We start from the raw sequence: 16,166 nt of genomic DNA on the forward strand, positions 1-16,166 counted from the left end.
ATGTAGTACGCTCACATACACTTGGATGTTCTATTATTTTACTTCTTATTAATGGTAATGCTTTCCTCTCAGAAAACTCTTGTGGTATAAATGAAAAAAAAAAAAAAAGAGAGAGAGAGAATATATGCTAATTGTGATAATTATTATGAAAATAATATGATCTCTTCAAAAGAAGAATACCAGCTAAAAGAACAGATTAGGTATGTGGCTTCATTTGCATTTCATGGATACAAACTACCCTGCATAAATCATGTAAAAATGCCCTACCCTCAAAGACACATGTTTTGGCCCCCCATCATAGGTAGTACCAATCACTGCCTTAGAGTATCATACTGCTGATAAAACCCATACCTTCCACAGTTGCTCGCTTGGGCTGAATAGTGATGGCTCCTTCTGCAATATCTTCGTGCTGGTGCAGTGGGTTTATTTTGGATCCCCAGCTGTCTGATCCTACCCAAAGAAAATGGCCCACTTGGTCAGCTCTTTTGGCTGCTGCAAGGATCTGCCTGTGGAAAAGAACATGAAAAGGAACATTAATGATAAAGAACAGCAGCTGAACATATGCATATTAGGAATTAAGCAGAAAAAAAGCAAGTTATTCCTTCTCAAAAAGTAAATAATCAATTGTAAAAAACGTATGCCAGAAGATTTATAGCCCAACCACATAAAGCGATTTTGTAAACTAATAAGAAAAAAGTCAAAGCATCTTGAGCAAAAAAATAGGTAAAGAGCATTAAAAGTCAAAAGATGAAAAGAAAAATGTAAATGTTTAATAAGCTGGAGACATATTCACAAACAGTAGAAAGGACAAAAATGTAAATTAGAACAAGAAACCATATTCACTTCTTACATTGGCCAAAATGTTTGTTTTGTTTTATTTTATGAGTTTTGGCCTTGGGCTGGAGAAAGAAACACTCTCATTCACTGTTGGTGCCATATATCATTTCTAGAAAATATGTCAATATAAATTAAAGTTCTTAAGTTATTCATTAAAATATAAAGAACTCCATGTTAAGCATAAAATTTACAACTTATGTTTATGAGTAAAAATAATGTACAAATAACAAGGTCAACATGGGCAAATAAAAAAGGAAATGAGATTTTCACAGGAAATTTTATTTCAATAGTATATTGGGAAGAAGAGGATATGGATGAGAGATAACTGCACTAGCAGAACAGAGAAAACTACAACTAAAGCTCCTTTGGTGGCTAATGCCACAGGAGAAGTGGTTTGTTTGTCTCTCAGGACGTGGGTTACCAGGTAACACACAGGTACGGGGCTAAATACAGGAGGATTGGTTGAAAGATTGTATATGAAATGGCAAAACCCCTGTCTTCCTCTTTCTTCCAAGCATGAAATGGAATGGTAATTTTCCAATAAAATTGTAAGAAATAGATTCTGATATTGTGAACACCCAAATGGCAAAAGATGGGTGAGAGATGATGTGTTAAACATGGGGGCGGTGGTGGGAGGGAATGATTACACGTCACTATATTAAGTACTGAAATGGTAAGAAACTCTAGGAATCTTTAACTCTGCTACAGAATGCTGGAAAGCACGGACAATTTGCCCCAGGTAGAAAACAACTTTTTTGGAAAAATCTGAATCATTTCTCCCAAAATAAGCCTAGATATTGATAGACACAAATCCCCTAACGGAATGGCTGATTCAATGCCTGACCAGTTCACTGGAAACTGTCAATTGACAAGCCTTGCCTGTGGACATAGAGGTTTTTATTGCCTTACTCAAATGTAAACTGCCATAAGTCACCCATAATGGAGGAAAATCTCCAATGCAAAATAGAAAAATTAACAAGGAATAGAAAACTGGTGGGGGGTGGGGTAGAGATAATATATGAACAAAGAACAAAATAACAAACACATTCACATGAGAATTATTATATCTGTAACAAAGAACAACATAATAAGAAAAAGTAACCAACAACACAAAATAGCTCTCAGTTATTAAATTACAGTAGAGGACATAAAGAAAGTGAAGAAAATTCTTTAGAAAGTAAAACAATAACAACAACAAAAAGTTGGGGAAAAAAAGATAAGAATCTTAAAGAATCAATCTAGGAAAACCTATATCAAATAGCATTTCCAGAACAAATGTATAGAGAAAATAGACTGAAATGTTTTAAATAAATTTTTAATAAAGAAAAATGCAAGAAATTGAAAGTATGAGTTTCCAAGTTTAAAAAGCTCAGCCAGCATAATAATGGGGACGGGGGCAAGGGGGCGGGGGAATCAAGCATGTCATAAAATGTAAGATCTCTGGAAATTACAAGAGAGAAAATCAGAACACGTGCAGAGAAATAAGAAGCAGAATAATATCAATCTCTCAAGAGCAAAAAACAATTTTTAAATACATGATGAATGATGGAGCAATGACAAAAATTCTGAGAAAAATTATTTTTAATCTAGAATTTTAATATTTAACCCATGAAAAATTGCAATGCAAATGGAATTTGCATATTTTTCTTGTGGGTCTTATAGATTTTTCCATCCAAAATTAGAACCTCAAACTCCCTATAAGTTTGGAGTACAGTAACTCATTCGTCACTATGGATATTTGTTATAAACTACTTATGTATTACATATGATGTATTTAAAAATAAATATGAGGCCACACCTTACCACCACACTACTACTAATTAAGTCTGGAGGCAGAATAAGAACATTTTTAGGCATGAAACACACAAGAAAGTTTTCCCTTAATTTACCCATTTTCAAAAAGTTATTGGAAGATATGCTCCAGCAAAATGAGGAAATAAGCCAAGAATAAAAGTTACTTAGTATCTAGGAAAAATGTACATGATGAAAGAAAGAGAGAGAGAGAAAGAAAAAGAAACTCTTATTGTGATAGTGGCTGGTCCAGTCCAGATTAAAACAGAATTATGGATATTTCAGGAGGGAAGTGTCCAGGAAAAATAAAGGAAATCATAGAATATTTTATATATGAACATATGAGACAAAATGATAAATCTATAACATCAATAGGAAAAATATTAAAGATAAATATGCAAGTAAAAACATCATCATGTTAATTCCGTGAAAAAGTTTTTCAAAAACTAAATCATATTACAAAAAAAAAAAAATACTTGATGTTGTAGTGCATGATATTCATATAATCATAATAATATAAACACTAATTTTCATTCAATGAAAATCTCATAGAACAATATTGGGAAGATAGGGGAGATATGAAAAAGTTTTTCAAAAACTAAATCATATTACAAAAAAAAAAAAAACTTGTTGTTGTAGTGCATGATATTCATATAGTCATAATAAAATAAACACTAATTTTCATTCAATGAAAATCTCATAGAACAATATTGGGAAGATAGGGGAGATTTAAGTCATCTGAATTCTACCTAACACAAGAGGAACTAATAGATAACATTTAAAATTAATAATTCCAAAATTGCAATGTATGTGCATTATGCAGATAAGACCAGAAGAAGAAACACATTAAAGAGTTAAAATAGCTGCCCAAAGAGAACAGAACCAGATAGAATGGAGGAATGGAACAGGAAACTAATGTATTGCATTAAAAGTGTTTTAGTCATGTTTTATTTTTAAAATATGTGTATTTATTATTTTTGTCAAAATTAAACACAATCAGATATGGATACTCTTAGCCTATAGATACCATTTCCACTAATCTATACAAAAGAAATGATCAAAGACACTGCCAAAAATATTTGTTCATTACTGGAGACAATCTAAATACAGAGCAATAGGAAACTGGTTAAACAAATGGCAGTATACCCAAAGGAAAAATTAGCACTTAAAAATATACTTACTTTGATTTCCACAGGATATTGTCAAAAAAGGAAGTCAAATTTAAAAAATGATAAAAAGTGATTCCATTATTACATAATGAAAACTGGCCAAAAATTGCCTGTATATGTGTATATACATAGTTAAAAGTATAGGGTCATATTAGAGCACAGAAACTATGAAGTAATACACAATTTGTTACTTACAAGGTTGTGGAAGTGCTGATGAAACTTTAAAAGGATGAAAAAGATAGGGAAAAGCCAAGTAAAACAGGGAATGACAGACAATACTGATATAAACACAATAAATATACGTTTAACTTAATGTACTTACGTAAAAAAAATGGGTTTATTTACTAAGATAAATATTATTAAACCATTTAAAAATACATATGGTGTGAAAAAAATTAATCTATAATATAAATTGCAAAAAATGACATAAACGTCTATGAGATCTTAATTCAATTTGGGAAAACTTGTATATGTATAAAATAAATTACTGCAAACATTAAATGAAAATTTTATTGGTGGTTATCTCTAAGTATTGAAATTGTATGTTCTATAGGAGATTATCTATAATTACTGTGTGTAATTATTCTCCCTAACCTTTCATTTTTCTGTTTAATCGGGAGCAAAGTAAAATTTAAGGATTCCTTTTATTGATAAATGACAACAAAATTTTTTTATTTCCCAGTGGATTTACAACAGGCATGTAATATATTACTTTTATAATCAGATTAAAGTGTCTCAGAAAAAGAATTTGCTCTTGCCTAAAATCCAAATTACCAGTACTCATGACTGATTTAGCACTTAGCTTCAAAATCTAGATATTAATGTCTTCTCACTGCTATTCTCTGACAAAGTATTTGAAGTTAATGTTCCAAGAAATCTCAAAATTTTCCATCTACAGTGTAAATCTTCTGAAGAAAGAAATAAGAGTGTGGGTTATCAGTATATTTCAGACATCAGTATGTTTAAGATCATGTTTTCCAAGAAACTTATATACACACTTGACTTTTATTACTGTGCTCAAGGTCTATTATTGCTGTCACTACCATGAACCACAATATACGATAATATTCAACACACAAATAAACCCCAATGCAAAAAGAATGAGCACAATTATTGAGCAGATTATATACATTTTACATCCAAAATTAAAACTTCACACTGCCTGCAGGTCAAGAGCATTATTAGTTACCAGAGCTATTTGCTTTAAATCTTTTACCTGCTGTGTGCAATGTATTTAAATATAAGCATGAAGCCATACCTTAACAGTGCATATTTAACAAATAAGTAAAATAGGTATAAAAAGAATTTATGAGATGATTAAGAAGGGTATTGTAGAATTGAAAGAAAACAGAAGCAGAAAAATAAGAGTAATATGATGAAAACAAAATCTCATGAATCACTAAAACTCAAAATGAGAAAGAAAATGCCCTAAGAGCAATGCAACCAGCATTTTGTGAGGAGGAAAAATCATACACTGAAGGGATGATTAGAAAGTTTTCTGGAAAGGAGCACATTTGAAATAAACCTTGAAGAACAGACACAAGTTCAACAGGTGGAGAAGAAAAGAAAAAATGCCGTGAGCAAAGGCCATGATGGAGGAGCAATTAGAACGTGTTGGAAGATCAGAGTCATGCATTAGGGGTGGAGAACTGAGTGAGTGTAAGTGAGGTCTAACATCTTAAAACTGGGCCACATTTTCAATCATCATGGAGTTCAGAAAGAGAAGCTTGTACTGAAATCATTCAATACTGGACATCAGACTAGGCATTTCATTCATGTACCTAATGCCATTCATCGAGCATCTACTATGTCCCAGCACTGGGATACATACTGAGAATTCAAAAGTTAGTCAAAAAGGACCTATCTCAGCCCTAATGATGCTTAAAGACTAGTGGAGAACACAGGTACTAAGTAAATGATCCAACCATGTAAAATGACACCATTGAAATAAACTATAAAACTGAGCTATTAGCAAGAATTTTCCAAAGCTATGTTGTCCAGAGAATTTTTTTCTGAGAAAGGGACACTAGGGATGGCATTGGGATAATGAAGTGGGGAAGAAAAAGCTTTCCAGGTAGGAAGAAGAGAAGGTATGAAGACCTGGGAGGGAGGAAATGCGTACAAATAGCCCCTCTGCCCACAGTACACAAAACAGGAGGGAGCCAGGAATGAAATAAATCAAGAAAGGTAGAACCAGGCCAGATCACCCTAAAAGGAGCTCAAATGGATTTTTCACTTTATTGATGGGAGAACTGAGGTCCAAAGAAGTTGGAAGGTGGTGCGAGGAACTTGCCCAAGGTGAGACAGGGCCCATGTATATAGCAAAAAATCTCAGGTACAAGTTCAATACTCTTTCCATTAAACAGTCCTGCCATCTCACCTATGATCAAAGCTTCGTATTGGGGAGATGGATGGATTCAGGGGCAGTATTTGGGATAAGCGAAGAAGGGGGAGATACAGGTTTGGTAGGCTGGTGATCATGACAGTACAAAAATCCAAGCAAGAAGTAATAATGGTCTGGGGCTTTAAACATTACCCTTAATAAAAGATACTCACCTTCATTGTCAATGATATATTATTTTTAACTACATGATAGGAAAGAGTTAAAACACACATATATACAGCCCTTTCATATCATTAGTAATGCAAATTGGCACAACTTGGGAGGCAATATTCATATCTTCTTAAAAAGGAACACATCTCTGTCTTAGAAATTTCCTTTGTAGGACTTTTTCTTGTAAGTATTTATAAGATAAATATACAAAATAATAGATTTGTACATCATTTCACTTTGTATTACATTAATATTAATATTTACACATTGCACATACATTGTGTATTAATATTATATATTTGTATATTTACATTTGTGCACACAGTTTTGTGGAAAAGAAAGTTTATTGCAGCATTATTTATAATTGCAGAAGTCTGTAATAAAACTTAAATATGTGTCAATAAGTGAGCAGCTAGATAAATTACAGTTCATATGTAAAACGAAATTCCATATGGCTACTGAAAAGACTGAATAGATGTATAGGTCCTGATAGCCAGTGACCTCCTTGATAAAATCTTAAATAAAGACAAGCAAGGAGCAGACAAGATGTAGACATAGCATGGTACCATTTGCATGAAAACAGGGAGCACACCCCTCTAGCACATACACAGAATGTCACTAGAGGGATATACAAAAAACTAGTAATTAACTATCACATCTGGGGAGGACAACTTGTTAGCTAGGGGACAGGATGAATGAGACTTTTGTTTTCCTTCTTTTTTCCTTTTTTATTTTTACTTTTTAATCAGGTATAATTACTATTTATTCTAAAAAGATAAAAATAAAGATTCTGAATCAGTTTGGTAGTGGTGAGAAAAGAAAGCAGGAGACATTTATGTTCTAGAAACATTTCAAAGGTTGGCTCTTCATGGCTTGGCCAAGAATGCAAGGAGCTATAAAGAAAACGGAAGTCAAGATTACAAGCAGATCTTTGCATGCAAGAAGGGTCAAGGTAAGGAGAGAAAAAGGGAAAAATGGAGAAGGTAGAGGTATGACAAGTTTTGTTTGCAACATATTGAGTTTGAGGCACTAGCAACAAAGCCTGAATTATAAAACGTCTTTCTTTCACATTAAGGAGAACCATCCTTTCGATGAAAGTCTGTCATATTTGGATATGTTTTTAATAAAAGAACCTTCAAAAGGTCTAGTGTTTTTTCTCTTTTTACAAATAATTGAATACACTTATTTTGCTAATAGAAGGAAAATACACGACAGCAAAATGCTGCTACTTCTGTGGTTCGTATAACTACGTGTGTGGGGGTAGAAGGCACTTGCAGACTTGGCCGCTGTGTAATTACAGCTTTTGATCCTATGCTATCTTTTCTTCTAGAAAAAGCCAGTGTTCTAAACTTTCTGTCTTCTGAAGTCACAACATGCATATCAACGAATTTCCCCAGCCATCCTTACTTTATATCCTCATCGTTGGCAAAAATCACGACGGCCCTGGAGTTGGGGGTGTCCAGGAGCTGTTTGATAATTCTATCAAAGTCAATGGTTCTGTCTTTGCGCTCTTGGGGGATTCTCACGGACTGGGCAATGCAGAGCCCACCTGTTTAAGAAAAGAAAGCAGAGTGTCAATAAAGTTCCCACAGAGATATCAGAGGAAGCAGGGAGGAGTTGAGGAGGAGGGAAGTCTGGACTGTGAGTGCACAGCACTTCCTTGATGATGCTGCCAAGTAAGGAAGACAGAAGCCATCATGCCCACTCCCGTGCTGTTGTTCATACTTAGCGCACTTTGCACAGTATTGCACAACCTCATGATCTCTGTGATATAAACATCTAATTAGGCTCAGGAATACCAATGCTATTAATTCTGAGAAGGTAGGTTTAGGTTGGCAGATGAAGTGGGTGGGTTAGAAGTCTTTAACATGAATGCAATACACTACACTAAAACTACAATATAAATAAATTACACTATGACACTGGAACAGGTCAAGTTCAGGTTTATCTTTGTGATTTTTTTATGGTACTTGCATTCTCAGAATTATTATTCCCCTCATACCAATATCAACTTTTACAGCTCAGTTCCAATGGATTAAAACTAAAAGTAATGAAAACAACAAGACCACCAAGTACTATAAATCATAGTAACAAACTTTTACTGACCATATACTATGTACCCAAGTCATTATTAAGTGTTTTATGTATGTTATCTCATTTTATCCTCTGAAAAACCTCATAATCTACTTCGTATCACTCATTCAATGTTAAGGGAAAAGGAGATTAAACAGATAAATAGATTTGTTTACTCCAGACTTCTCAGAGCCATTATGGTATTAATTGACGTTATGAATTTCAAAATGGGGAAATATGCAGCAATTTACTAAGCAATTGATACAATTCCTACTACCCTACTTCTTGCTTAGCAGTTGCTCCTGGATCCAGTAGTTTACAAAATACACTTTAAGAAAGGCTAATATGCGTGAGATGGGTAGAAAGGATATTTTTCAGGAAAGGTCCTAAAGGCCATTCAAGGGACAAAAGACCTAGGGACAGAGGGAAGAGTAAACCCTTGCTCTACTTGTAATAGGTTTGAGAGATCCCTGCCATCAACAAGCTTACATCTAGGACATGGAGAATTGGGGAGATGCTACTAGAATTCCACAAATAGAGACAAATATAAATTCACATCCCAAATTGTGCCTCCATTACACTTTAATTCCAATTAACATTAGCTCGTTGTAAGTGGCTCTCAAGTTTCAGTGTGCATGAAATCACCTATGTTCCTTCTTCAAAATACAGATATCCAATAACACTATCAACCAACTTCATCTAATTGACATATATGGAACAATCCACACAACAACAAAAGAGTATGCACTCTTTTCAAGTGCAAATGGAACATTCATTAAGATAGACCATATTCAGGGCCATAAAATAAAATAAAATTTAACAGATTTAAAAGCATAAAAATCACACAAAGTTTGTTCTCAGACCAGAACAGATTCAAAGTAGAAATCAATAACATAAAGATAACAGAAAAATCCCTCAGCACTTGGAAATTTAAGAACATACTTATAAATTATAACACATGGATGGAAGGGGAAGTGTTAAGGGAAATTAAAAAAATATTTTGAACTAAATAAAAATAAAAGTACAACATATCAAAATGTATAATAGTAGTGTTTAGAAGGAAATCATAGTATTATCTGCTTATATTAGAAAAGAAGCAACATCTAAAATCAGCAACCTAAACTTCCATTTTAAAAAGTAAGAGAAAAGAGCTGAATAAATACCCACAAAAACAGAAAGAAGGATGTAATAAAAGTTAAAGTAAATACAAGCAAATTTAAAAACGGAAAAATAATAGAGAAAAACAATGAAATCAAAAGTTGCTTTATTGCAAAGATCAATAAAATTGATAAATCTCTAGCCAGACTTACCAAAATTTTAAAAAGTCTCAAATGGTATTATCAGGAATGAAAGAGAGCCAACATGGCTGATCTCACGGGTATTAAAATGTAATAAGCAATAAAATTGATAAATCTCTAGCCAGACTTACCAAAATTTTAAAAAGTCTCAAATAGTATTATCAGGAATGAAAGAGAGCCAACATGGCTGATCTCACGGGTATTAAAATGTAATAAGAGGACATTATGAACAACTTTATGCCAATAATTTCAGCTATGTAAATGAAGTGAATGAATTCCTTGAAAGACACGAATTACCAAAACTGAATGAAGAATATATGACTTGAATGATCCTATATAAATTTCCAGTTTATAAAGCTTCCAAAAAAGAAAGATCCCAGCTCAGATGATTTCACTGATGAATTCTACCAAACAGCGAAGAAAGAAGTAAAACATAATCTGTACAATCTCTTCAAGAAAATAGAAGAGGAAAGAACATAGGTCATTTCATGAGGTCAGTTATTACCTAATATCCAAACCAGACAAAAAAACTACAAAGTAAAAATAAAAAATGCAGACTGATATTACTCATGAACATGGTTGCAAAAATACTTAGGAGCATATTAATAAAACCAATCTAGCAATATAAAAATGATAAAACACCATGGAAAGTAATGATTTATCCAAGGAATGTAAGGTTGATTCATTATATGAAAATCAATCATTATAATTCACTTATTGTCAGACAAAATAAGAAAAAACATGCAATCATCTCAATACATGTAGAAAAAGCACTTAACAAAATTCAATATACATTCATGATAAAAAACTATAAACTCAGTAAATTATGATTAGAAGAGAACGTTTTTAGCCTAATAATAGACATCTACAACAGTCTACAGGTAGCATTATACTTAATAGTAGGAGACCACAACAAGACAAGGTTGTGCCTTCCTATTTACTATTGGATTGGAAGTCTTAGTTGAAATATGGAAAGAAAAAGAAGCAAAAGGCAAAGAGTTTGCAAAGGAAAAAATAAAACCATCTCTATTTAAAATGACATTATTATTATCTATGTAACTATCCCCCCAAAAAACTATTCAAAATTTCCTGGGATTAATACGTGACTTAAGGTTGTAGGATATAAACTCAATGTACAAAAGTCAATCATATGCTTCTATATCAGCAAGAAACAAACTGGAATTTTAAATTAAAAATAGTGCTATTTGACAATACCACCAAAACATGTAGTGTTTATGTAACAAAATATGTGCAGGATTTGTATGCTAAAAACTTTTGTCCATCAATAGATGATTGGGTAAGGAAACTGTGGTATATGTACACTATGGAATATTACTGTGCTGTAAAAAAGAATGAAATACTCCCATCTGCAACAACATGGATGAACCTGGAGAAACTTATGTAGAGTTAAACACGCAAAGTACAGAAGGATAAATACTGCATGTACTCACTCATATGTGGGAGCGAAGAGAGAAAGGAAGGCAGGAAAGAAAGACCACAGTAGTCCCATGATCCAACAGAGGGAGGGAACATTCCTAGGGCTACAAATTGGAGTGGAAGGGAGGGGTGTGGGGGAGGGATGTTGGGGGTTAATTGGGAGGGGACAAAGGGTACAAAAGTAATTTCTGGTAATGGGTATGCCCCCAGTATGAATCTGACCCTCACATCATGGGCAGGAGGGGGAACAATCAGCTTTGTATCTCATGAATATTTGTAATACATAAATTAAAAAAATAAATAAATAAATAAATAATAAAACTATAAAATATGGCTAAAAAAATTTTAAAATATCTAAATGAATTCTCCCCAATTTTATCTACAAATCCAATACAATCTCAATCAAAATCTCAGCCAGCTTCTTCTTTATTTTTTTTCCCTAGATTTCCACAACGAATTCTAACATTTATATGAGAAGGCAAAGGAACTAGAAGAGCCAAAACAATTCCAAAAAGGAACAGAATTGAAGACTCATACTACCCAAGTTCAAGACTATCAATCTACAGTAGTCAAGTCAGTGTAGTATTGAAAAAAGTATAGACACTTAAATCAAGGGAACAAAATAGAGTCCCAGAAATAGACCAACCCAAATACAGCCAACTGATTGTTGGCAAAGGTGCAAAGGAAATCAAAAATGATAGCCTTTTCAACAAATAATGCCAAATGGATATCCACATGCAGAAATAAATCTTGACATATACTTTATACCATATGAAAATTAACTCTTAATGAATGATAGACTCAAGTGTAAAATATAAATCTAGAAAACCTTTAGAAGAAAACAAAAGGGAATTCTATATAACTTTGGGTTTGGCAGTGAGTGTTTGGATATGACATCAAAAGCACAATCTATGAAGAAAAAATTGGTAAACTGGATTTTGTGAACATTTAAAACTTGCCTTCTATGAAAGACAGTGTTAAGAAAACAAAAACGTAAGCCAAAAACTAGGATAAAATCACATATCTGATAAATGACTTGTATCCAGAATATATTAAAAACTCTTAAACTCAGCAAAAAAAAAAGGTAATCTGAATTCACACTTACAAAAGAAGATATATGATCACCACATTTTTACACATGTATTGATGTTCAAATCTGTACCCTACAAATATATATAATCAATTACATTTCAATAAAAAAAGATACAGAAACATCAAACAAATACATGAAAAGATGCTCAATGTCAGTTATTAGAGAATTGCTAATTAAAGCCACAATGATATTCCACTACACATCTATTAAATATCTCAATAAAACTACAACAACAAGAAAACTAACAATACCAAGATGCAGAGCAACAGGAATGCTGGTTCATTACTTGTGAGATACATAATGAATAGCATAATGATACAAACACTTTAGAAAACAGTTTGGCATTCCCAAAATATTAAGTAGACCATGGAGTAGTTTTGATCCTAGGTTGTTACTCAAGTGAATTGAAAACTTATGCTTACAAAAATGTGCACACACATGCTTACAGCAACTTTATTCATAATCACTAAAACTAGAAACAAGTAAGACATCCTTCAACAGATAAATGGATAGACAGATTGTGGCACATCCACAGGACAGAACACTACTCAGGAACAAAAAGGAACTATTGATTTATGCAAGAATGTGAATGGATCTTAAATGCATTTTGCAACATGAAAGAAGCCAAACCAAAAAGGTTACATATTATATAATTTTTATCCATATGACATTCTTCTGGAAAAAGCAAAAGCTTAAGGTGGAAAACAGACCAGTCGATGTCAGAGGTTGAGAGACAGCAAGGGGTTGGCAACAAAGGAATTTTGTTTAGTGGAAATGTTCTGTATGGTACCATGGTGGTAGATACGGGACTCCATGCACCTTCAGAACAATACACCACTGTAATTTAATTTTACTGTATGAAAATTTTTAAAGTCAATTGGAGTACCATGGAATTTGTGACAAAAGAATGTATAAAGAAATCTCACTGAAGGGGATGTGTAGAAAAGGAGTTAACCTAAGTAACTGAAAAACAGTGTTTTGATTGTAAACCATAAGGCCAAAGAACAAAAGAATTGTACTTGAAATAGTATCCTGTAAATTTATTCCTCACAGGTATTCAGGTTAGCAATTCTAAGACTCTTCTCCATATTTGAGTTAAATAAAAGAGTAAATAAATTGTAGATAATGGGACCCAAATTTCTCACTGTTAAGGAACTTATAAATCAGCAAGGAGCAGAGGCTAGAAAGAACTCTCTGGTGCTGGATTAGAGTCAGAAATACCAGTATAAGATCAGGTTCTAGAGAGGGAGCAAAGCTTGCATACATGGGTTAGTAAGAGGGGTCTGCAAAAAGTTCATGGAAATATTCATATTATCTTTTAATTCCATTTTTCCATGAACTTTCTGAAGGGCCCTTATATACATATAAATACCTCCCAGCACTGTCCACTGAGAGCACCTAGAAGTGATAACACCCCATAGCAACAAGGGCTCTTAGTGCCAGATGTTGGTTCTGAAATCCCATCTTTCCGTAAAAAGAACCAGGTCTTTTGGAGGAATAACTGATTCTAAGGCTAGGGAAGGACACACACAAGATGAGCCTGAATCATGTTGCAGTGTCGGGAAATAAGATGGACACAAGAGCCAACCCAAAAGAGCTTCCAGTGAACAAAGCTAAAACACTCTGAACATCAAAATAAATAATGACATTGAATTATTATCTGAAGAACAAAATACATATTCATGAATCCATACTGATACAAATCAATGCCTAAATAAATAAATACATGGGAAAGATGGAAAAAAAGTCATCTATACAGAACAATTCCAAATAGTTAATGTAGAAGAAAGGCAGGGAATAGAATATTACCATCAGAACACTGCACTAAGAATTGCTGTTTGTAAGATCCACAGATGAATGCGAAAATTAGTGTGGAAAATATAAGGAGAATCCAGTCATTTATATTGCCTAAAAGTATCTCCCCCACTTATTTGTTTATTATTCTGGTGGTTTCAACATATGCCTACCACTTATTTGGTACTCCTTTTTTCTGAGAGGTGGCGATTAACTCTGTAAATCTTGAGTGTAGGTGCTATGGTTTGAATGTATGTGTTACTCTAAACTTTATGTGTTGGAACCTAATACCCAATGCGAGAGTATTAAGATATGGGGCCTTTTAAGAGGTGAATAAATCACGACCACTGTGTCCACATGAATGGGATCACTGCTCTCATAAAAGAGGTTAAAGGGAGTGTCCTAGTCCCTTTTGCTGTTCCACCCCTTCTGCCATGTGAGGACACTGAGAAAACATCATCATTTGGACAGGCCCTCACCAGACACCTGATCTGCTGGTGGCTTAATCTTGGCTTTCCAGCCTTCAGAACTGAGAGAAAGGAATTTCTGTTGCTAATAAATTACCTAGTCTGTGTTATTTTGTTATAGCAACTGAAGCAAACTAAGACGGCAAGCTGGACTTTGTGACTTGCTTCTAAATAACATGGAAGGGGAAAAAGAAGCCTGGCAGACACCACTTTAACTGGATCACTGTTAACCCCACTAGTGACAAGTTATGTTGATTTCACATGCCTCCTGATATGATGCAATTAGAAGAGCACCTCACTTGGGTTTCATTCATCCCTCAAATTTAAAACCTTCATCTAACCCTGAGACAACATCAGAAAAATCCAATTTGAGGGACATTCTACAAAATACCTTACTAGTGCTCTTTAAAACTGTCAAGGTCATGAAATAAAAGACTTAGAAACTGAAAACTGTATTGGATCCTAGAACAGAAAAAGAAAATCCAGTTAAAAAATAGTGAAATTTGAATAGAGTCTGTAGTTTAGTTAATAGTATTTTTCCATTGTTAATTTTTCAGTTTTGATAAATTATACAGTGTTTAGTTAAGGTATCAACCTTTGGAGAAACCGAGAGAAGGCTGTATGGGAATTCCATCTTTGCAACTCTTCTTTAAATCTAAAATCATTTCAACATGAAGTTTAAGTATTTTTGTACTCTGTCTACCATCTGTGTATCTGTTTGTCTCTCATCTATCTAATCTACCTACTTACCTACCTACGTATCTATCCAGGTCTCACCCTTAGTGAATTCTTATTTAGTAAGCAGTAGAGCAAGCCCAAGAATCTGAAGAGCTTTAGATCAGTGATTCTCATGAATTAGTTCACCTGGAAAGTTTATTAAAACACATATTGCTGGTCCCCATTTCTAGAGATTCTCATTCAGTAGTTGGTTGAGGTCTGTGAATTTGCAGTTCTACAAGTTCCCATGTGATGCTGACGCTCTGGCCTGGGGACCACAGTTTGAGATCACTGCTTTAGGTGATACTGCTGTAGGTGGGTGTCTCCATACTGGATAAAGCAAACTCAGGTTGAAGTAGAATTTATGTGCTGATATTCTAGCCAAGCATTTTTAGGGAGCTCTTAGGATGGTGACGTAGGGAGAATGAAGGAAGGAGGTGATCATTAGGCTTTGTTATAGTGCTTACAATGCCACAGAGAACAGGAAAAGTATCCCTGGGCAATGGTGACTACAACCTTGATGCCATAATTCCTCCAAGTCTGGAAGGCATTATGGAATATGGAGGGCTGAAAAATCTGCGAATTCTCCTGGGGCTGCTGGGGAGAAGAAATGGCTATTTTACCACCTTCTCGGCAGGAGGGATGCCACAGAGAACAGGAGAAGTATCCCTGGGCAATGGTGACTACAACCTCGATGCCATAATTCCTCCAAGTCTGGAAGGCATTATGGAATATGGAGGGCTGAAAAATCTGCGAATGCCACAGAGAACAGGAAAAGTATCCCTGGGCAATGGTGACTACAACCTTGATGCCATAATTCCTCCAAGTCTGGAAGGCATTATGGAATATGGAGGGCTGAAAAATCTGCGAATTCTCCTGGGGCTGCTGGGGAGAAGAAATGGCTATTTTACCACCTTCTCGGCAGGAGGAGGAGAA

At 34.2% G+C, this 16,166-nt stretch overlaps 1 protein-coding gene across 1 annotated transcript in view; it reads right to left on the minus strand.

Annotated features, from left to right (window-relative positions):
* Positions 1-15,559, minus strand: part of GRM7 (glutamate receptor, metabotropic 7) — a 387,698-nt gene extending 372,139 nt beyond the window's left edge. The window contains exons 1-3 of the mRNA XM_008572684.1: positions 15,538-15,559; positions 7,759-7,900; positions 352-506 (exon numbers count right to left, since the gene is read on the minus strand). Of these exons, the coding sequence (XP_008570906.1) occupies positions 352-506; positions 7,759-7,900; positions 15,538-15,559 (319 nt within the window). The remainder of the gene's footprint in view (positions 1-351; positions 507-7,758; positions 7,901-15,537) is intronic.
* Positions 15,560-16,166: the final 607 nt, after the last annotated feature.

This window comes from Galeopterus variegatus, unplaced genomic scaffold (genome assembly GCF_000696425.1).
Source record: "Galeopterus variegatus unplaced genomic scaffold, G_variegatus-3.0.2 Scaffold821, whole genome shotgun sequence".
Taxonomy (NCBI): domain Eukaryota; kingdom Metazoa; phylum Chordata; class Mammalia; order Dermoptera; family Cynocephalidae; genus Galeopterus; species Galeopterus variegatus.